The sequence below is a fragment of the Epargyreus clarus genome, unplaced genomic scaffold, assembly GCF_041222505.1.
Source record: "Epargyreus clarus isolate Ecla_fem2 unplaced genomic scaffold, WU_Ecla_fem_2.2 ptg000005l, whole genome shotgun sequence".
In the NCBI taxonomy this organism is placed as follows: Eukaryota; Metazoa; Arthropoda; class Insecta; order Lepidoptera; family Hesperiidae; genus Epargyreus; species Epargyreus clarus.
Window position 1 is genome coordinate 14,180,191 of NW_027332213.1, and position 24,657 is coordinate 14,204,847.

The 24,657-nt window shown below is 38.3% G+C and overlaps 2 protein-coding genes across 2 annotated transcripts; one reads left to right on the forward strand and one right to left on the reverse strand.

The window, feature by feature from the left end:
* Window positions 1-443: 443 nt before the first annotated feature.
* LOC140757781 (ER membrane protein complex subunit 2) lies at window positions 444-9,350 on the reverse strand. The gene is made up of 7 exons (XM_073093652.1): window positions 9,124-9,350; window positions 8,647-8,760; window positions 6,588-6,738; window positions 6,032-6,175; window positions 5,250-5,406; window positions 5,044-5,139; window positions 444-641 (listed from the first exon to the last, which is right to left on the reverse strand). The coding sequence occupies exons 1-7, from the start codon at window positions 9,161-9,163 to the stop codon at window positions 459-461; spliced, it is 885 nt and encodes a 294-aa protein (XP_072949753.1). The 5' UTR covers window positions 9,164-9,350; the 3' UTR covers window positions 444-458.
* Window positions 9,351-9,771: 421 nt separating this feature from the next.
* On the forward strand, window positions 9,772-20,919 carry LOC140742375 (uncharacterized). The gene is made up of 8 exons (XM_073073296.1): window positions 9,772-9,950; window positions 10,151-13,257; window positions 13,647-13,750; window positions 15,993-16,207; window positions 16,698-17,013; window positions 17,959-18,096; window positions 18,764-19,022; window positions 19,532-20,919. Exons 2-8 carry the CDS (start codon window positions 10,351-10,353, stop codon window positions 20,036-20,038), a joined length of 4,446 nt encoding a protein of 1,481 aa, XP_072929397.1. The 5' UTR covers window positions 9,772-9,950; window positions 10,151-10,350; the 3' UTR covers window positions 20,039-20,919.
* Window positions 20,920-24,657: the final 3,738 nt, after the last annotated feature.

Consider the following 24,657-nt stretch of genomic DNA (forward strand, 5'->3'; position numbering starts at 1 on the left):
TATCTCATATGATAAAATCCGTCTCATATGTAAAATAATAACAATACGCTAAAAACATTACACTTTGCAGTATGGTAAAAAGCAGACAAACAAGTTTAACTGTATGAATGACTTCGAGAAATCGGGTACGGAAATTAAAAAAAAAAGTTTAGCCATATTTTTGAGTCAGGCTCCCTCTGTTTGGCTACACCACCCTAGTGTTGGTATGAGCGTTCAGTCAGCGATGGCGAGTGTGAGCATCATGTCCGCCAGGGCGGGCGCGGTTGGTGGTGCGGGGGCGGCGGGGCGGTATAGTGCAACTTCTTAAAATTTTATTCACCAGTATAAAGTCGGATAAAAAGCAGAAAAACAAATTGACCCATATGAATGAGTTCGAGTAGGAAATTTAAAAAAAAGTTCAATTTGAGTCAGGGTCCCTATGTTCCAGCCAACCACCCTATTTTGAAGCATTAGAGCGTTCAGTCAGCGATGGCGAGTGTGAGCATCATGTCGGCCAGGGCGGGCGGCGCGGGCGCGGCGGCGGGGCGGGCGGCGCGCGCGCGGCGGGCGGCCTGCGCCTGCGCCCAGCGCGCCAGCCGCCACGCCTCCTTGCGCTTGCCGCTGCCCGCCGCCTTGTAGTGGCTCACCAGGTTGTTGCTCGCCTGTAACGTTATGCTGGGTTATCTGACAGTTGGATCTTTTGCAAATCTTTTCAAAGGCGGTCATTTTCAAAGTAAATCAAACTGATCTAGGGGTTCCTTTTAAAACATAACATAACATTTTCCTGTATATACGAAACATCAATAACAGCTAAAGACAAAGGGTTTAAGTACGTGTGGGTCCGCGGAGGGCGAATTTTTATGAGAAAGAGTGACGAATCAGACTATATTATCATAAAGGACATTGATTGTCTCAATAAAATACAGTGATCGTAGTTTAATTTACATAATATATAATCTGTTCTCAGTCGTAATACACTTTATTTATTTTTATGGATGTAAGAAATGATAGCATAAGTTCTCTATCAATATATTATCAAAATGTCCGTGGTCTTAGAACGAAAACCCACACCTTCTTTTGTAATCTTAGTAACTCGAGTTACGATTTGATAATACTTACTGAGACTTGGCTCAACAGTAACATTTTAAACGCTGAACTTTTTGGCGATAACTATGTTGTCTATAGAAAAGATAGAGAAGAATCAGTGACTGAGACGAAAAAAGAAGGTGGAGGGGTCTTAATAGCGGTTTCGAAATTGTTAAGATCTAAAAGACAATTTTCGTTTGAGACTAATAGTGAAGACTTGTGGATCATTATTGACATTGGTACACCAAAAAAGCCTTGCCCTATCGCGATTTGCGTTGTATATTTGCCACCTCCGGTACTACGATCTACCCTTGAGGCTTTTTTAGATAGTCTTTCGCGTATAAATGAACAAATTGATTATCATAAATGCGTAGTTGGAGATTTCAACTTGAGTAATATTGACTGGGGCTTAGCAAATAAATCAGATACATATCACACGTCTTCACTTAACCAGGACTTCTTAGATTTTCTTAACCTAAATAATTACAAACAATATAATTTTATCAGCAATAGTATGAATAGGATTTTAGACTTAGTACTCTTAGACTTTACATCTCAGTGTATTGTATCACGTGCAGTTGACGTATTATCGCCTGTGGATCCACTACATCCTCCCCTACACATTAATATAGCTTTTACATGTGAATCTAAAATGCTCTATAACGTACAATATACTCGCCATAACTTTTACAGAGCAGACTATCAGTTAGTAAACGCCTACTTAGCTAAAATTAATTGGGTTGATTTGTTTACTGGAGTGACTGATGTCAACAAACTGGTGGATTTATTGTATACAGTCATTAGGGAAGCGATAAATAAGTTTGTACCGGTCACAAGACAAAAAACCAATAAATATCCATCATGGTTCTCACGTCAGTTAATCAGGAGATTAAATGAGAAAAACAAGTATCGAATTAAGTACAAGAAGTTTAAGAACCCTTTAGATTTGATATCCTTTCAATTGGATAGTTAATTGTATCAGGCGTTACTTTGCGGAAATCCATGCTATTAAGTTAAGATTAAAACTACTTCGCAACAATCCGCTACAAATATGTATGATGGTATATATCTTAAACCATGCAGTATGTACCACCCTCCCTCCCTCAAAGGATGCATGCAGATGCAAAAATTAAAAATATACACCACCATACATACCACCACCAACACGTGTTTCGCTCCAAAACCGTGTTAGCGATTAACCGTCGTAGAGTCAACTTACCCTGATGATGCTCCGTTTTGGAGCGAAACACGTGTTGGTGGTGGTATGTATGGTGGTGTATATTTTTAATTTTTGCATCTGCATGCATCCTTTGAGGGAGGGAGGGTGGTACATACTGCATGGTTTAAGATATATACCATCATACATATTTGTAGCGGATTGTTGCGAAGTAGTTTTAATCTTAACTTAATATCCTTTCAATTGTTGACAGAGCGTTGTGCTAAAATGACTACCGAATGCTATCGCAATTATTTGAAATCAACAGAAAACAAAATATCCATAAATCCAAAATACTTTTGGTCATTTGTGAAAGAAAGGCGTGGTGGTCGCAGTTCTTACCCAGCCACATTTACGGATGGCATATCTGAATGTTCCGAAGGAAAAGACATATGCAATCTTTTCGCTTGTCAATTTAATTCTATATATGAAAATACTGACGATAGCGACTACATACACAATGACTCAAGGGAAAACACGAATACCTACCCCAATGATCAAGCATTCTATGAGGCATTTACCTCGCTATATATTAGTAGTAACTCAATACGAAAAGCTTTACTGTCTTTAGATGGCACAAAGGGTGCGGGACCCGATAGTATTCCACCATACTTCATCGTCAAATGCGCTGACAATCTAGTCACTCCATTGCATCATATATTTAATGTCTCCCTTAAGTCAGGCATTTTTCCTTCACTTTGGAAGACAGCCAAAGTAGTGCCAATCCACAAATCTGGTGATATTCATCTTGTGAGCAACTATCGACCAATTTCCATCTTGTCTAGCTTTTCAAAAATCTTTGAATCACTAGTATGTCGATTTGTCCATAAACATTTTGAGAAATACAGCAGTGATGAGCAAAATGGTTTCTTAAGGGGCCGATCAATTAATACAAACTTGGTGTCTTATGTTGACGACCTAATTACATCGGTTGATAAAAGGAAGCAAGTCGACGCTATATACACCGATTTCACCAAAGCATTCGATAAAGTTGTTCACAAGATCTTATTAACTAAATTGAGTTCATATGGATTTGCAGGTGACATTCTCGATTGGCTGCGGTCATATCTGTCGGAACGCACATTTTTTGTCGTGGTTAATGGTTTTAATTCATATTCATGTAAAATATTATCTGGCGTTCCACAAGGTTCCCATCTAGGCCCAATTTTGTTTAATATATTTATTAATGACCTCCCACTTTGCTTTAATAATTCAATTTCATTGATGTTTGCAGATGACCTAAAATTGTATAAAGTAATAGACACCTGGGAGGATGTATTAAGGTTTCAGGAAGACATAAATGCTCTGGCTCGCTGGTGTAAAATAAATATAATGGAGCTTAACGTGTCAAAATGCTTTCATATCAAATTTACTAGAAAATTCCATTTCATTCCTTCAGTTTACTTCATTAATGATACGCAAATTTGTGAAACAGAAACAATTAAAGATCTGGGGATAAGTATTGATACCAAGTTAACTTTTGTACCACATATAGATTCAATGATAAAGAAAGCATCTAGAATGTTGGGTTTTATCATTAGATATTCCAAATTTTTCAAAAAAGCTTCAACTAAAATCATTATGTATAACAGTCTTGTAAGATCCACTTTGGAATATGGGAGTGTAGTTTGGCGTCCTCATTTTGCATCCCATATGCTTCGTATAGAGCGGGTACAGAAGAGATTTGTCAGGCATCTTGCGTATTCGTTAGGCAAAAATAAAGACAAGTATTCTTATAAAGCGTCTCTAGATCACTTCAATATGTCTAGCTTGGATACCCGGAGAGATGCATTAGATCTTATCTTTTTATATAAATTAGTAAATTCTCAGATACATTGTCCGCGTCTTCTCTCTAAGCTCTCCTTTAGAATACCCGTCAACATGCCTCGCAAACCGATTCAACTCTTTGTACCTCCCCATTGTAAAACTAAATTGGGATCAAACTCTCCTATTGCAAGACTGTCCATACTCTATAATAAGCGTAGTGAATCCACAGACATCGACATTAATAATATGTGTCTAGCTGCTTTTAGGAAGGCTGTATCTAAATTATAATTAGTGTTTCTATTTAATGTTTTATTTACTTGTACTATTATTTTTTTTCTCTTTTTTGTGTTGTTTTAGTTTTTGGTTTATAAAGTTTGTTATTCTATTTTCATTACCACGTTTAGATCTGTATTGCATGTGATGTTTACCTCTAAGTGGTTGTACATTTATTGCTTGCATTGTAACTAGATTTAATTTAAAAATATGTATAATGTTACAACCGTTGGTGAACTTAATAAAATAAATAAATCAATGGATAGAAATATTACATATATATTACACATTAATACTATATAAGCTAACGTTAATACTATATAAGCTATAGCCCCACACACTCTACGAGAGACAAAAGGGGGAGGAAATGGGCAAAAACGTAACGTCGCTGTGACACTTATTATGCTTATCCTGCCGCATGTCCTGCCCGGGGACCTAAATTTTAATTGTTTATTAGCGCGAGCCGAATGCATGAAAATGTGTTGCGCAAAAAATAGTGCTTCGAGCATGATTTGGCTGTTTGCATTATTTATAATTTTATGATGTGTGTACAATAGCTGTCATGTACACATTTAAGGCCCGACCAAACAGAACGCATATTTACAGTACAATACAACGGCGTCAGGATTTACTTCTAGAGCTAACGCCCTAGCGCAGCGGTAGAATACGCGCTCTGTGTGGCCAGGCCTTAATTGTGTGTGTGTTTTCTTAAATATACTTACAAGGAACAATCCAAGTAAAGCTCGCATGTTGTCAGGATTCAACTTAAGCGCCTGGCAATAATAGGTTTTGGCAATCTCCATATTTTCAACTCCACCCTAAAACACATAAACATTAATTACTTTTTATCATATGAAGCCTACTATTCGAACCCAAGGTCTATGAGAAAAAGAAATTGTAAGGTAAAATATATTAAAAAAATGATTACCATTGTATAGCGGATGTCAGCTAACCGCTGGTGCATCAAGTGGTTATGTGGCTGATGCAGGATCAGCTCCTCAGCACAGAAGGCAGCCCTCGAATACTCCTGCAGTTGCAAGTACAGTTCACACAGTTCCTGCCATCCCTCAACATCTGACATGAACCTTTGAGAAAAATTATGTTTTTAATATTATTTTACAAATCAACTGTATATATAGGTCTCTTCAAGCAAGAGGGTGTTGCCATAGCCACTATTTGGTAGAGTACATAATAGTATCATACATCACACAATGTGTTGGTTACCGATTGTCAAAAAGAAATTTTATCCCAACTCTACAATATGTCATGACTCATGACTTCTGAACCGGTAGTAATATTAATCTTACTTCTCTATAGAGATGTGAAGTCTATACTATAATCTTTCAACTATGAAAATAATGTATCATAATCAACCCATTACTGTCCCACTTTTGGGCACGGGTCTCCTCTCATAATAAGAAGGATTAGGCCATAGTTCACCGCGCTGGCCAAGTGCATATTGGTAGACTTCACATACCTTTGAGTTTTTTTTTATATATCTCTTATGTATACAGGTTTCCTCACAATGTTTTCCTTCACTGTTTAGCAAGTGATAATTAATTTCTAATAAGCACATACTTTTGAAAAATCAGAGGCGTGCCTGGGATTTGAACATCGGACCCCTTGATCAAGAGGCTGAGTTTCTTAACCCCTAGGCTATCACTGCGACAATAATGTATATTGCCCGCAAAGCATGTAATGTCTACTCACTTCTTCAAATAGTCAACAAGTTCTTTCACAGCTTCTGGTATGAGCCCCTGCGCCTTCAGAATGGCGACGCGGCGTTTCCGCGCCGGTGCGTTGGTTTCGTCCATTGAGATTATCAGGTCCAAAGTCTCCATCGCTGAACTGTACCTGAATAACAGAGTTATTTTTTTATATTTGGCTGTAGAATGAATATTACACAACCATCAATGTTATTTATTTTAAAGGAGGTCTTTCTTAACTTCTAAATGTCATATCAATTTTACTATTTTATGTAGGTAGTGCTTAGATTATAAATATTGGCAGTAATAATATTACTATTTTATGCCTCCTAATACAACTCTCTAGTAAAAGAAGAGACACAATATGTATTCCAACCTATAAGTACTCAGGGATCGCAATGCACCTTAAAGAAACTCAAATATTTTTTGAGATAGATTAGAGATGTTCATGGACAGTAGAAACTATTTACCATCAGGTGGACTGCATGATAGTATGCTAATACAAATCTAATTGAAAAAACTGGATAACTGGCAATGAAGGGCATTAAAAAAGTACAAACTTCTCAGCAGCCTCAAACAAGGATGCTTTAAGCTTCTCGACTCGCAGGCTGTTCGGGAACTCCTCTTCCAGCATGTTAATGCAACTCTTCGCTATGCTGTAGTAATGGCAGTCGAGCGCCGCAATAGTCACTTGCTCTAGTATCACATGCTCTAAAAATAATCATTTAATTATTAATCTTCTTGTGTTACAATGTTAGATTAGTTTTTTTTGTTTTTTTTTTAGCAGACGGGCATGCAGTCCACCTGATGGTAAGTGGCTACTGCCGCATGGACATCTGTAATCAACCCCAGATAGGATTAAATATTCCTGCCTGAGGTTGGCCACAGATGCACCGCTACCCCTGAGGACTAAGTCGGAATGCCTCGGAAAAGTATGTCTCCCTTACCACACCCTTCAAACCAGAACACAGCAGCGCCGAACCAGGGTTGTTGCTGATGCAGGTTTTTACTAGATCAGCGGATGCTGATGCTGATTTTTTCTGATTAATATCAGCTGATGCTGATGCTGATGCTGATATTTAAAAATACTACATAATAAATATATTTTATACTGAGGTATTTGTACGTCCCTTACGAGAATAGTCTTTTTTAACCAACTGCACAAAATGAGGCGGTTTCTCAATTCTACCGTATATATGTCTTTTTTATGTTTGTTCGCGGATAACTTTGTCGTTTATGAACCGAACTGGATGATTTTTATTTTGTTGGAAAAAAAGATATTGCCAAAGTAGTTCCATTATAAGAAAATAAGGGTCTGATGACCAGAGAAATCGAGGGGAACTTTCAAAAATCGTAAGGGCGACTAGTGCATTTTTAAGATTTTTAGTATGTCATCATTAAAAAGGTGAAAAAAAAAAAATAATTAAAAAATACAATCGACTTCCATGACACTACACATGTCACTACAAAGCAAAAATCAACTGAAACAAATTTTGGCTCAGCACATATCTCCGAAGCCGGCGCTCATATTGAACACGCTGTTTACGCCGTTATCCAACGAAATATATTTAGCACCGACTTCAGAACCATGTACCAAACCAACATCCACTTCAGCGACCCTCCACTCTGCAGTGACACAGAAATCGGCATTTATTTGTTATTTTTTTTACAAAAACTACACTGTGTCGTGTCTTTGTTCAATAACGAAATATTTGGTCATATTGCACATTTCACTGGATGTTGCATTATGAATTGAATACATAATTCTGTTTGATTGAACTATGATCGAAAGTTATTGATGTCTCACCAAATTACGTTGTCAATACAATCGAATGATCGAATGATTGTTTGATGACAACTTGTGTTTATAAACTTCTGTGATTAGCTAAAACTCCACGTGATTTAAGCTCGGTCCCGTCTTCAACGAACACGTTACAATTTCAATATCAGCATTAAATATCAGCATCTTTTGTTGCGGTTGCGGATGCGGATGCTGATGCTGATATTTAAAAGAAAGCTGATAATCAGCGGATGCTGATGCTGATATTCGCAACAACCCTACGCCGAACACTGCTGTTATTAGGCGGTAGTGGTGCCGCCGGAGTCAAACCACAAAGGGTTCTACCACCTTCACAGTTCTACCACCTTGACAGTTAGTTACCATACTCCTCCGAAACTGCTTCACAGATTTTCACCAAATTTTATATGCATATTCAGTAGGTCTGAGAATCGGCTACTACCTATTTTTCATACTCCTAAGTGATAAGGGTTGTTCACCTTAACATTTTTTTATTTATATGGCAACACAATGTTTGCCAGGTCAGCTAGTATATATAGTAGTAAATTAGTAATATCTTTTAGTAAAACCTTGTCTTTCGAATTAACTTTTAGCCATAAGTGCAAGAAAATTCATCAACTAACTTATGTAAAGTAAAAACCCTTTAATAAGTGTTTAACTAACCAATGCTGCACCGTTAAAACTTTTCTTACTCTCATGTAAGTATTGTAAATGCCTCTAGATGGAAATAGTTTTGTAGATTTGTAAAAAAATCTAGTTAGTGTTTAGTAACAGCATTTCTTGAGGAACAAAGTTTCAGAAATTTCATGTTTTAAACTTACTTTCGCTGCCAATTTTGTGGAAATCATTTTCTGAAAGGATCTCCCACAGATCCAGAACATCTTCACCTCTCCTTTCATTGTTTTCTCGCCACTTCTTCAATAGCTCCTTTATTTCTGGAAATTATATAAATGAACAGTAAGAATCGCACAGATTCTGAATTTAATTAAAATAATATTACAGGTAGAATAACCTATGAAAACATATTGTTTATCATGTTATTGACAATTATATAGTAGTGGCAAATGAGCATACAGTCCATAGGATGGTAAATGACCACATCGGAAATGCATAATCAATCCCAGATATTATAAGTCCTATCTAAGATCAGCAGCAGATACATTGCTATCTCTCAGGACTAAATTGGATCTCCACATGTAAGGGTCTCTCCCTTAGCACCTCTCAATGTATTAAATTCTTCTATTAAACTCTTCTTTGTAATACGTGTATGGTGTTTATATTATACTTTATTACATTACCATTCCGACTTAAATCTTCGTAATTGTTTAATGTCGACATGATGTGGAGTTATTTATCTTCTTCTTCTAATTTTCTCTATACTAATAACTGTTTACAGTATATAAATATTTATGACTACAATTGTAATATTATATATGATATGATTATTAACAGTACTTAATAAAATAGATTTTATTCTTGATTACTTTACAGTTTCCGAAAGTAATTCATCGAATGCCAATGACATGACAATGACAATTTTAATTTGTCACTGTCAGATGTCAGTATTGTCATAGACCAAAGTGTATCGTAACCTATATAGTCTACACATCACATTACAGATTAATAAAAAGGAAAATCTAACGTTTTAATAAAGCTTACTCTGAGACTTAATATGGATAGTCTAAAATCTGAATCAAATAATAAATAAGAATGGTGTAACATACATAATTATAATGATATTTTAGGACGTTTAAAAAAAACCTTCCTGCTGGGTTCTATTTTTTATCTGTATCCTAAAATGATACGTATTTCGTTCTACGCAGGCGGCGTTCAATATTTCTCATTATCAGTGAAAATGTATACTTACAAAATTATATCACATTGCCACGACGCGCATGTTGATGTTTCCATACGTATATCGGAATAAAAGATTTGTATGTGAGCCGTGTGAGCATTCTGTGGTGATGTGATGTGAAATTGTGAACCTGTGATCGAGACGTCTGCAATATCACAATATGTCTGACAATTTGGAAATATTTTTAGATTAGTGTAGTCGTAAATAGTTAAAAGTTCTATTTCAGAGTTATCAGTGCAATGGACAATACATGACAAATATTATTTCGAGGTGAGCCCCGTTAACGTGTTACAACACAACAAAATGTATTCAATTCTTTCTTCCTCGTATTCGACTTTTTTATGTCTCAATGGCCTTTATCTGGGAAGTTTTGTTTTCTTTTGTCCTCCAGTAGTGCGTCGAACGAGTTTTTGGTATTTGACAGTCCGAATGTGAGTGTGTTATATTTATGTTGTTATTTTGTCTGGCAGATCGATAAGAAGTTGAGTTACAACGAAGATATGTATTGTTGGCCGTCCGCGTTTCGTGTGAGTGGAAGATATGCGCATCGCGGACACGGCACGGAACGCAGCCTCGCGGCTATTTAACGACTGTGCACGCAACGCCAGGGCCACCCTGTGCGCAGATTTCCTTTTATAATTTTACTGTCACAAGACACCAACCTTGAAACATGGATCAGAGCAGAGTGCAATGCCCCGTCTGTACGCTGTATCTCCACAGTGGCATGAGCTTGGAGTCACACTTGGACACCCATCCCAAGGACCAAGTCATTAAAGCTCTGTGCTGCCTCTCAGCTAAGAATGTAGGCTTCAATAGCAGAACCTCCAGTCCTGTGACGGTGAGGTCAGAGCGCTCCTACAGAAGTAGATCTCGAACACCGGCCACAGAGGATGGAGTTCGGTGGATGAGCTCTCAGCGTAGTACTGACAATGAAAAGTATTGGCGTAGAACACCAAGTAGAAACAAATCCAGCTCATTGTCAAATGCTTCCAGAAATGGAACTCCGGAGATTAGAGTTGGAGACAGTAACTTTGATAGTAGTAATCTTCCCAGCAGTCAGTATTCTGACACATCATATTCATCAAAGTCTGATAAAATGCAACAAACATATGATTCAAACCCAACGGGATCAGATTATGATCAACAGTATTCATATTACCCGGATTGCCCAGAGGACAGGGAGGTTAAGTTTTCTCGGAGTTCAGAGTATACTACTATGGATAATCCTAGCAATGTTTTTCCTTCTTATGGTCCACAAACCACCCAAACACCAAATGCTAAGTTACAACCAAGTTTAACTTCAACAGCCACTAGAAGAATAAGTAATGTACTAAAAATTCTGCCGAAGCCAAATTTGCTTTTGAAACCAAATGTACCTGGCTGTGTGCAAAGATACATAACACCTGGAGTCAAGCCATTGCATGTAGTGGTTCCTGCAGCGCCCACATTTGTTCAGAAGAATATTCAGAGTAATATGATAATGACTGGGAGTACTATACCATGCTCAACAATGTTTGATACCAAATCATTGCCCCCACAAGTGGGCACCAACCAAATGTCGTCCAGTACTTTCACTCCAGGTACTACTGTAGTTACTCAAAATTCACAAATTGTATATAGAGAAATGGTGCATAGCCTTAACGGAAAGCCATTTATTTCAAGTATCCCGGCAGTCCTAGGCGGTCATAACACTGTCACAAATGTAGCTCAGACTAGCTCGTTGTATCAGAATGTTATGGTGGTAGATCAGTTTGGAAATTCTGGTTTATATCCCACTGGCCCGCAAGTAATAGCTAAGCCGTGTAATACGACATTTTACAATGACACTACGTTTAAAAACATGTCCAATTTAGATAATAATACAATACCACCTAACAATGCCAATGATGCAAAGAAGACCCTGATAATCGAAGTGAGCCCTATTATTACTTCAGTCGCAAACCTGCATGATTCAGGTACACCTACATCTATTTCCTCATCAAATTCCGATGATAAAACTCTAACACGGACAAAAATAGAAGATGAAAAAATAGAACCAAGATTTGATGCACCAGGCCCAAGCAAAGGTCTTAAAATACTTAGCAATATTAAAGTCGAAGTTCCTGTTCAGCATAACAAAAATATGCTCAATACAGTCATGGACTTAACAGGATCTGAAGATAATGAATATTCTAATCGCTCGGACTCGCCCGAAAAGATATTGCCCGATATAGATGACACTAAGCAGAACTTTTGCATACAACAAAGTATTCCTAATGGTGGAAGATTAGCACCCCACTCATTTTCTGCAATTAAAAACATTGTATCGTCCAAATCAGAATGTGATACTAAAATGGAAACTGAGTTTTCAGATAGTTGTCCAGTTCCTGACTTGATCTGTAATGAGAAACCTTCGATATCACCCTGCAGTGAATTGTCCGAGTTGGGGGAGAATTCAACTGACCAACCCACATTATCTGCACACCAAAAATCTGTTCCAACATTTCATAAAAATGTGGACAATAAAATAGAAATCAAAATAGAACAAAAGATAGAAAGGGATACAAATATAGACAAACAAAAAAGGTTGCAAGTAAAATCACATAAAAATAATGCCCTTAGATTGAACAACATATATGTGAAGAAACATAAAAAAGTTTTACAAATCAAGAATGCCAAGTCCTTTCCTGTAGCGGGGTCATCAAACTCACATATAACAGAACCTATACCTTCCTCATCTAGTTGTATAATACCGGAAAATTTTAGCATAAATAGGATATCTTTAAAAGAGAAAAACGAAATAAAGAATGATATATTGCCAATTATTCCAATTAAAAGGATAAAAGATATGGATACTGACAGTATTCATGAGTTTGATGCTGACACTGAAGAACAGTCTATGGACATTGAACCAATTGTACCATCATCATTAAGTCCTACCCAAGGATACCATGGTATTCCTGTCGATGATGTTCAAGTAAAGGAAGAAGTCAATACGAGCAATGAAGGTGTATTTAACAATGAAACAGACACGTCCAGGGAAGACACAGCACCAGAGAGTCTAAGGCCTATCAGTGTTATCTCATATGGGAACATGATTACGGGCGATTTGGACGAAGATTCGAACCACAAGGAGCTACTAGAACTCGAAGCTGCATCAAAAAATAAGCAGTTTGCTAACATGATAAATGAAAATTACTTTGGAAATAGCCTTTACGTAGATTATTACACTCCTGACCGGGGGGAAGCCTTTGATGCCGTAAAGGAATCAAATGCAGTCAAGAACAGTACGAAAGACGGTATATACAATATATGGAATGCGACTCCGCATAAAGCAAGCGAGACAGAGTTTGTATTGCCGAATTTCATACACGAAAACTACAAGATTGCGGAAAACGCCGTGGGTTACCCAGGGATTGGTGGAGAGGTGGGGCATGTGGGGGAGAAGTGTGTGCGGGATAGTAAAGTGGACGTGCTGAGCGAGAGTCGCAGCGAGGGGGAGATGTCTCTGAACATATGTGCTGATGAACGCATGCCGCCTCGCGGGGAGCTCAGCGGGCAAGAGAGCAACGGAGACATGGAATCGCCGTGGAGTGGGGTAAGGTTTTGTTCATCATTTTAAATTATATTCTTTTGTGTATGTTGAAAATCATCAAAATAGACATAGACATTATACAGAACTATTCTAGGTAATTTTGAAATTCAAAATCACATTTCAATTTCAAAATTACTGAATAAATGATATAATCCTTGTTAACTAAAAAACTTAAAAAGTGCGAAAATTAATTTACACAAAATTAAACGAAGATATGGAATATGACATAAAAGTAAATGATGATGTTTTCAAATTAAATGACTCGTCTAAAAATTCATTTCTTATACTTAGCGTAAATAGAATTGAAAATAACTCGACTTAATAACGTTTATTGTGGCTAAAGAATTTGTAAAATATATATTGTGGTTTTAGTTTTCAATTAAATGTTTCAGATGTATACAGAGGTGACCCCTTCGGAACCGTACGACCTTATTGCACGGGAAAGTTGGGTCTCAGATGGCTCCGAAATCGATACCACCGAAAAGAGAGAACCCTTGTGAGTATAAGTACCTGTTTAAAACCAATTTTTATCACTAGTCACACAATATTGCAATTACTAACTCAGTGGCTCGTATTTTTAATAAATTAATCAACCGTTCAGCACAATAACAAGTTTTCAGATATTGCGAAGTGCATGATCAATTACCATTTCAATTTATTTGTGCATTTGTATGCGACTTTGAAAATTGGTTTCGAAGTCGTCTCCAACTCGACTAACACTATGGTGCAGGATTAGTTTGGCCGTCACAGAACTAACACACACGCACACGCACACGCAGAAACACACACACACACGCACACGCAGACACACACACGCACACGCAGACACACGCACACGCACGCACACACACACACATACACACACACATAGACACACACACGCACGTACCACTCGCGCGCGCGCGCGCGCGCGCACACACGCACACACACATACACACACACACACAAAGGTGCAATAGGCGTTAGCTTAACTAAATTTATGGTGTTTGGACCACGCGTGCATGTTGCGAATTTGATCTGCTAGGCGCAAAACGCACCAACGCGTGAAGCGCGGCGGCAGCGCCCCGCGGCCCCGCGCGCGCCCCCGCCGCCGCGCGCCGCGCTAGCGACCCCCGCCGCCGGCTCTGGTCTGTATGCCGGAACTATTATATTTCTATCATAGATAAGTATTGATATCTCACCGCCTTGTAATTGTAGGAAACCATTAAATGGCAGTAATTAGTGTGCATTTTGTAAGCGCAAGCTAATACTAATTATGTATATGTTACAATATATTACTTATAACTTTTAGAATAACATAAGATTCTCTGTTATGGATGCCGGAATTATATTTATGTATCATGGTATAAAGTTACTTGGGGTAGTATCGGAACTCGGATATAACTGTACGATTGAAATTGTAGACTACACCATGAAAATCACGTATAAGATGTTATTTTTTTTAAATATGGTCACACTAGCTTACAATTTTAATAGTACGGTTTTGCTTCTGCTCCGGTATTAGTGCTCGTACACAAAACTGCGATGCGACGTCGCGTCGTAAAAACTGCGAGCTCCCCGACGCATCGCAAGAACTTGCGAATTAATTCGCATCGCACATTCCTGCGATGTTTCGTCACACTTGTTGACGCCATTTTTAGATCGTTCTGGGACAGCACGTGGGGAAGACGTACAGACCTGTATTTGTTGGGTGGGAAGACGTATACTTTAATGTAAAAAAAATACACAGTACGTCGTTGACTTGTTTTATATTACCGATTGAGGAGCGCCCTGTTCTTTGGGAAACTAAATATAAAATAAAATATATATGAATTAGATAAATGGATGATCCCAAAATTTTCTTTGTTACTCTTTCCTGTATCTCTTAAGCAATAACAAAAGTGCACACTTCTTTTTACGATTCATGTCACGACTAATTTTCAAAATACGTTCCGTACGGTTGACGGTTGTCGAAAGAATGGTCACCCTGGGAGACGCTATGCCGCACGATATCGCATCGCAGCAATTCGTGTCGCAATTTTCTTTGTTGCGAATTCGCATCGCGTCGCATCGCAGTTTTGTGTAAGAGCCCTTACTCCAACTAATTTTATAAATAAAAGATTAGGGGTGTACGTTATAACTGACGCGGGAGCACGTTAGCATGTTCTTGTTGAAGATTAGTATGCGCAGCGCCATTTTTTTTTATCACGCAGCGCGCGGCGGGCGCTCGTTCACAACCATTTTTTGTGAACACCATAGATAAGTATAGATATCTCACCGCCTTGTCATTAAAGTAAGCAATTAAATGGCTTAAACGGCTGACAATTCTGTCAGTTATTTAATGGCTGTCACGGTGTAATTTAATGTCGCGGAACAATGCCGACATGCGCAGTTAATTGGTGCAAAAACACGTACTCGACGAAAAAGTGCGGATAAATATCGTTACATTCTTAAATGATTTAATAACTACATTTTTTATATATTTTTCAAACACGAAAATAGATGACAGTGACAATTTAAATTGTCAAAACTTGTTACATTTTCTTGTTAGGAGTGAGTAATCTTTACTAATCTATGGTGACCACACTAAGTTACGGAGCGGACGCCTGTTCCATGAACCCGCGACAGTTTTAGCGTACGCCCTCAACGCGCCGCGCTGTCTGAACCGGCGTGGTAATTTCCAGGCCCTTTGCGAACGTTCGAAACTGTTGAACGCGTAGCTCCAATCGCACCTGAATCCACTTCCATTGCTTCCCCAGGGAGGACGATCTCCCGTACCCCAAGGGGCGGCAGTTCCTATGCGCGGCATGTTGTGCCCGTTTCACGAGTGCGCGGGAGTTGCGAGCGCACCGGGCTCTCGTGCACGCGCCGCCAGCGTGCTCCAGCGGGAAGGCTTCGCTCACCAGCTATAGCAGGATGGTCACCGCTCGCGCCATCAAGAAGGAGGAGAAGACCGATGACGGTGTGATGGACGGTGAGTCATCAATACAAGAAGTATTCATATACAACTTTGTAATACAAATACAAAAATCTTTATTTGTAGAATAAGGTGTATACATTGGTGTTATAGTCAAGAATTTTCGCTCATTCTGCCATAAATGGCGTACAAATATAATTTTAAGTCGCATTTAAACAGTAAGTACGGTGACAGGGTTTTTGGTGGTTTGACTCCAGTGGAACCATTGTTACATTTCTGCCTAATAAAAGGAGTGTTAAGCACTGCTGTCTTATGGTTTGGAGGGTGTAGCAAAGAAGAGACACTCAACAACATATATGTAGTCAACTTTAGACAGACATTCAAAACAGATTTATTGCAAGCTTGTTTTTAACTTCGTGAAAGGGACCATCGCATTTGCCTTATCACTTATCACATAACTCTAACTGTAATATATGTATATTATTACAAAATATTGTAAACATGATGTCTTTATAATTTATTAATCGCAACATTATTGCTATTTCAGGTACAATGGCGTTAGCGGCCACGAATCTGTTATCGTTGGGCGATTCGAAGCCGGACCTCGCGTCCACAATGCTGCAGGTGTACGACGCGATGAACGAGTCCAAGCCTGCGATCGAGGGTCTCATCAAGCAGGAGACGAAGCGGAGACGGAGGGACTACGTCTGCCCCACGTGCAAGGTGGACCAGTTGAGCGACGCGGCGTTCCACGCTCACCTCAAGATACACCCCCTGGAGTGCATGACCTGTGGCAAGTGCTTCTTCAAGCGCGCGAACCTGGCGTTGCACATGAAGACTCACCTCGGGATAAAGAATTACAAGTGAGTCGGTTGGTTGAACGAGTTGGTGATATGATTTTTGTGTTGTGTTTTCAATGTGAATTTGTAGGTGGTAGAATCCTTTGTGGTTCGTCTCCGGCGTCACCACCGCCATACCTATTTCTGGCAAATTACAGCAGTGTAAAGGGCTGCGTGTTATGGTTTGAAGGGTGTGGTAAGGGAGACATACTTTTCCGAGGCATTCCAGCTTAGTCCTCAGGGGTAGCGCATCTGTGGTCGACGTCAGGTAGGAATATTTAATCCTATCTGGGATTGATTACTTATCATCAGATGGACTACATGTTCGTCTACTACTTCTATATGATAAAAAAAAAAGTTTCTTTGTTGTGTTTAGTGTGTTGTGTGAAATTTGATGTGTATAATATTAAGTAGTATTAGATTAGTGAATACTGTCATTCGTTTTAGTTTATGCAAATTCCAGTTTATATGATGTCTGTGGCCTCATTTTTATGTTTATGTAAATTACTGATGATCTCAATCATATACTTATTAAAACATATTTATTTATAATTTATTGCCTATTTGGCAATATGTGTTAATATTACATTTTTATTGCTATTGCGATAAATTGTTGAATTAAAAACGATATGACTTTATTCACGTTTGGTCCATTGTTAGACCCAATCACAACTAGTCCAGGTATTGTAGTCAAGATCGATTCAAGCAATGCCTTATATTTGGTAAAGACTAAACTGATTGTAGCACTTTTCCTTTTTATCTAACTATTGATGGTAATGTTTTTCTAGTGCATATGTGAATGTCTGATTTTTGACACTCCAGCCACTGCAGCCTAAATGTTAAATACCAGACTATATTTTTAAGCGGTTATATTTTTTGTTTTTATAATAATTGTGTAGTTATTGGATGTTTTATGTTTACAAAACCATAGTGGACATAATTTTGTGAGACGATACGATGTCCCCGCAGATGCGACGTGTGCGAGAAGCGGTTCATGACGCGGCAGAAGCTGTCGGAGCACTACAACGTGCACACGGGCCGCGCGCCGTTCAAGTGCACCCACTGCGACGACGCGTTCAGGCGGTACTCCAACATGGTGCAGCACAGGTGATGAAATGAACAATATTTATTTTGTATAGGCCTACGGTGGCACTTACAAATTGTCAGTTACAATATTTTTTTCCTAAAACTAGTATCGAATTCGAACGCTACCTCAACCGCGACAGATGTGGGATTTAATTTTTTTTTTATTTCGGTACTTGTTAGGAACTCGAATCTGTTAGTACATTGATTCAGTGATTACTGTGGTGTAAAAATTTAAGGGAGAAAATAATCCATTTTCTCACTACATGTGGCGTCCACTAAAATTAACGCTGATGTACGCTCGCGTGTGTATATTGAAAAATAATATGAGTATGAGTATAACATGAGTGCGCGAACGTTGACAGATTTTTACATTACTGCCTGCTTGCTCATATTCTATTTCTTAAAATTAGTGCCGCCATTATAGACCACGTGATGCACGCGACGGACGACACACTTCGAGCACATTTAGCTGGTAGTTTTTTTTAGTAAAACTGCTAGTCCGCTCTGAATATAGAAATGAAACACGTCGCCATAGTAAATTGTATGACTACACCTGCTCGCAACAACTTCAGAGCGGACTAGCAGTTTGGCGCGGATTATACATAAGAATTCAATTACAATAATATTCCGATCGTCAAAGTTACTGTATCACGCGACCGTCCTACAACCCCTATTCCGTACTCCGCAGGGACCGCCACCACTTCCAGAAGAAGGCGAAGGTGCGCGACTACGTGTGCCACTGCGGCGCGGTGTACCACTCGCGCGCGAAGCTGCTCTGGCACAAGGAGACGCACGAGGAGCGGCCCAAGGCGTGCCTCCACTGCAGCGACAAGTTCGTCCACGCGGCCTCGCTCACACGACACGTGAGGAGGACGCACAACGCGTATTATCTGTCGGAACGAGCGCGGGGTAAAGTCGACAATGTGCCGTGTCCTGTTTGTAAGCAGGTGTGTGTACCAAGTTATTGATGACACTGTAGATGTCTAACACTCTTTATTAACACCCAATGACTTGAATGTTTTTTCTAGTAGGAAATTTGACAATTCTAGTAGAATTCTAGTAGTAGTAGTTTTTAATTATTATTGATATAAAATATAATATATAGACATTGAATAGATTGATTTAAACGGGCTTATAATGCGAACTGAGCTTATAGTTCCCCCATTTGTAATTATCTTTGCCAAATAGTGGAATAATTAATAGTAATTTTTTGTTATAGTCAAAGTTATAATTTTAGGAAAAAGCTTTTGATAGATACTTTATAAAAATATAACAAAATTCATTCTTGGTACGTAAAGGTAATTTTTTTAATACTTTTTTTATATTTTGCACGTTATAAGCATTTATGTAAATATTTTGAAAACTATACCAATCCTGGAAAAAATTAAATAAAACAGTAGTCCCATGTGATAAGTCCCTTAACAAGTCAGTATAAAAATTTCCTAAAAAATTCCAGTTGTACCTGCGGACGAATTTACGCGCGCATCTCCAGACGCACAGCGGCAAGCGGCCCTTCGTGTGTATCGTGTGCAACAAGGCCTTCACCACCAAGTGGAACCTCAAGCTGCACCGCTGGACCCACGCCAGCCGCTCCGCCAAGCCCTTCAAGTGCAACCTCTGCAAGGGCGCGTTCATCCGCCAGACGGAGTACATATCTCACATGAACGCCCACAAGTCCGTCAAGCCCTACACCTGCAAGTACTGCGGCTGCCAGTTCATCCGCAAGTACAACTGCCAGCGGCACGTGCGCGAACACGAGACGGCCAAGAAGTACGTCTGCAAGGTGCCCGAGTGCGGTAAGTCGTTTCACAGGAACTACTACCTCTCCGAGCATATGAAGGTTCACAGCGGCGCTCGGCCGTTCTCCTGCAATATATGTGGGAAGACGTCGAGCAACAAGTCGAATCACAACAAACACGTGAAGATCCACCACGCGCGCGAGCCCGTCGCCACGGAGGCGTAGCGCTGTATCCGCGGGCGATCCGCTCGACACTTCATACGTTTCGTTGAAAGACTTATTGTTGCCGCAACACTTATATGTACATAAATCTCGTGTAAATGTTTCCCGAATGTGACAGACAGACATTGAAAACTGCAGACGTCTCGTATCACGTTTAAATATAGACTCTTTTCTATTGTCTTAATTAGTTTTGTATTCAGGGTTCCTTAGTTGTAAGGGCAACGCTTGACTAAGTATTTTTCCTATAGATACGTTGAGTGTCCGCGGGTCGCCGCGTTGTAAATAATTAGTTAAATTTGAATTTAAATTCTAATGTGTAAATACAGGACCAAGTGTGTGTACATTATCGGAGGAGGATAGAGAGCATTTTACGTACAGTTAAACAAACTAATGTGAGTCATGCAACAGATTTTTTTGTGTATAAAATTGTCATTTTTCTAACTAAGCGGTTTATTTCATGTGACGTACTTACATAGTTTAAGATTTGTAATATTTAGCGTGAGAGTTGTTATTCGGTTTCCTTATTGTCTTGGGGGCCTTGTTTTAAAGACTCCTATAGACATATGACTTATTGCTGAGAATATTCATGTATTGTAACCGTTTTTAAAGTCACTGACCCAAAATATGTAGATGGCGCCACCGGCGTAAATGTTCCTAGTTTAAAAAGTACTGACATGCGCTACAGTGGCGCCCTCAACGGCAAACTTCATTACCTACGATCCCATTCTGTGTATAAAATGTAACATACTGTACAATAACGACATTAGTTCTGTAAAAACATATCTTTGTAAAAATAATGAAGTATTTTAAACCATAACAATTAAACTCTAATTACTGGAACTATATTGCAGGTCATTAGGATAATTGAATGCATTGTTTTCTACAATAATATTTACTATATTTTTTGTTTTGGTTGACAACGCCATGTACCTTCAGTTAGGTATGGCAATTCTACCCGAATAAGATCGGTTTAAAATCGAATCAACATTCTAGAATTTCACATAAAGAAGTTTCTCCAAAAATCGGCATTTTTTCACCAAAAATCGACTCTTCGATGAATATATTCCAAATCGATATCCGTACTACTGTCAGTGTTTTATATATTCGTTTGTCATTAAAAATGACGCGCTGATGCTTATAAACACATTTAGGGTTCATTTACATCTACAGACACAAAGCGTGTCAGACACGTGCCGTGACAGACAAAATCGTATTTTTGTATACAAAGAGTATTTATCTTTATAACTATCGTAACACGACCGCGGCAGTGCCTGTCCTAATATTATATAGAAAAATATGATTTTGTCTGCCATGGCCCGTGTCTGACACGTTCATTGTCTGTAGACAATGGCCCAATACGTGCCATTAATCCTACTGTACTATCCCCGTACGAAATCTGTTGTGTGACGAAGGGTGTAACGAGTATTTTAGTCAAATTTTTAAGGGCATTTCGGTATAGGTACCCCGCTTGTATGTTCTTACTTTTCTATATAAGATATAATAATATTCAAACTTACTCCCAAAGAAAACCCGTCAGAAATGTTCACAAAGTAACATTGTTTGCTATTATTGTAAAAAGGAATTGATATGAATGAATTCAGTGCATATTAAAATAAACATTTTTTACGATATGATCGTGAGTGTACTCAGTACTGGCATACGGCGCTTAGGGATTCGTTAAAACACCCGCTGCTTGCGATCCGCGACATATAACGGCGCGCTCAACTGTTTTGGAGAAACTTTTTATAATATAAGAGTGGCAGACGAGCATGCAATCCACCTGATGGTAAGTGGCTTCTGCAGCCCATGTGCATCTGTATTTAACCCCAGATAAGGTTATATTCATACCTGAGATCGCCCACAAATTCGCCGATACCCGTAAAGACTAACCTGGATTGCCTCGCATAAGTATGTCTCTCTTACCACATCCTTCAACCAGAGCACAACAGCGCTTATCCGATTCCGTGCGGATGGCACAACAGTTGTGCCATGCCGTTTCTTTTGTGTATGGCGGGTGGCACCCGAGAGGTGCCAAAATTTGAAGCCATAAAACTCGGATAAATTGACGTTTATCAAAGTTGTTCTGAAAACAAAAGTGTCTTTATTTATCACGTAGTTCCTTACTAGAATATCAGTTTCAGCAGATCACGTGATTTCACATACTTCAGGGATTGTAAACCTTTCAAAAATATATATTATGTTATTTTGCAAATTATTGTGATTGTATTACTATAATAGTACCTACTTTTCGTTAATAGTAAGCCAATAGAAACTGGATTAAAATATTCGTACTTTGGTGTTTATCTTTGTCTGAATAAGTAGCGCAATCAATTTCGATATTCTATTCGAAACCTATCCATTAATAATTTCAATTTTTATTCTAAACGAAACACCGTAAAAGAACTATCATAGCGCTCTTCACGTCTCGAATGTTCATATTTAATTCTATAGTAACACTAAAACAATCAATTCATTAAAAACTTACAAAAATGTTTACAACAACTGATAGAAATAAGACATTTACCTTCCATTTCCGTTATTACACGTAGATAGTCAGTTTTGTAAACACTAATCGAACTGTTAAACCATTTACTTTCGCTTTTGGGTGGCTACTAAACTTACAGAAGGAAAAAGCAAAAAAAAAACGATAAGTTACAATTCAAGGCGGATGGCACCTTAGCGGTGCCATCAAAGTCCCTGGCGTTTGGCACCACAGTTGTGCCACGAAATATTTGTTCGCAGCCAGGCGTTAAAGATTGTCCAAAAGGCCGCCGCATTGAATCGGTTAACGCTGCTGTTACTAGGTAGAAATAGGTGCGGCGGCGGTGCCGTCGGAGATGAACCACAGAGGGTTCTACGTTTAAATTACTCTATGAGCGGGCAACCGCCGTCCTCCGTAGCTGTGATGGCCCCGGTTCACGACAAATTCTACTTTACAATATCATATGTTACGATCGAACCATGTTGAATTTTATAAATGACATTAATAATGCCTTTTACTCACTTCATACAATCAATCAATCAAACATCTTTATTTGTCAAAATAAGATACGAAACTCTGTTAAAATGTGTCCTAAAATACAAGAATCCTTATTTTACCATTTCGGTGTGAAAAATTCGTTTTTACAAAAATTACAACACAATAGCTTATAAGCAATATATTATTTTTGTGTGAACGTTCTGACGGCGTACTTGGGAGTGTTGCAACATTAAAATTACTATTTACCCACCATTACTACGGTTTTTACCTCGTCTTTTCATCGTCGCTTCCATTGAAGATATATTCTCTTCATTATTTTCTGTTTATATTATAATTAATTAATATACTTATTATAGTTTAGACTTATTTTAATTTATTTTCGTTTTTCATTGTTACACTTAATAAATATAGTATAGTTATTTTAATAGGCAATTTTTTCCGCATAATGATTGGCGGTTTTTTTTTTATATTATTTTAATTTGACGATATTTCTACATTATCTTTTTTGACATACATAAGGTTGATAAACTTTTGACGTATTCAAATTATTTAACGTTCTAGAGATAAAATGGTCGATGTGATAATATGACTAAACACGTTTACTGGCAATCTTATAACAAATTACTTGTATATGTGTAATGTATATAGTAACCAAATTTACTTAAAGTGCAGGAAACGTTTTCTGATATAACATTAGTCCAATTGATTTCATGTCAAATCTCGTCTATTATTGGCTTCATTATACAGGGTGAATTTTTCAAAAAAGAATGGGACACCTATGTAAGATTTTTTTCAATAAGCCTATTCCTTTATTTTGTCATTTATCATTACTTACCAGAATTTGATCCTTATATGAGTAAGCGCCACTAGCCGATAGCACAATATAGAGGCGTGTTTCAAAAGGAATTATCACATCGGTTCCCGTTTAAGGGCTCGAACACAAAACTGCGATGCGACGCGATGCGAATTCGCAACGCAGAAAATTGCGATGCGAATTGCTGCGATGCGATATCGTGCGGCGTAGCGTCTCTCAGGGTGACCAACAACAACAACCACTGTGCGATGCGAATCAATTCGCAAGTTCTTGCGATGCGTCGAGGGAGCTCGCAGATTTTTGCGATGCGACGTCGCATCGCAGTTTTGTGTACGAACCCTTAGACCTCAGATTTTATTAAATGTTATTCTACACATTTAGTTTTTTTTTAAATTGGCTCCGTAACTTCTTTGAGCATATTTCGGAGTATACTTTCGAATTGGGCCACACACGTCCACTTGAAAATTGAAAATTCACCCTGTATAGCCAATTCACAGACTATGTTTGAAAAATAATATCTATTATAAATCCATTCGGTTACTTTGTATAAAATATCACATATTATGTGATAAGTATTTTTTCTTTTAATAACTTATCCATATTAGGATTAGGCGTGTGATTATTTTTTTATGAAAATTATTAACAAAATTCGTACAAAAAGTTAATTGAAAATTATATTTATACTTATTGGTATATTTCAAAGGCGGGTAGCGTTAAAAATGAAAGATAAGCAATGAGTGTCTTCAACTTAGTTATAAAAAAGATTTATTAATGAAGTCTCGCTAGACTTTAGTATTTTTTCTAAATATCAGGGATATTTGATACTAT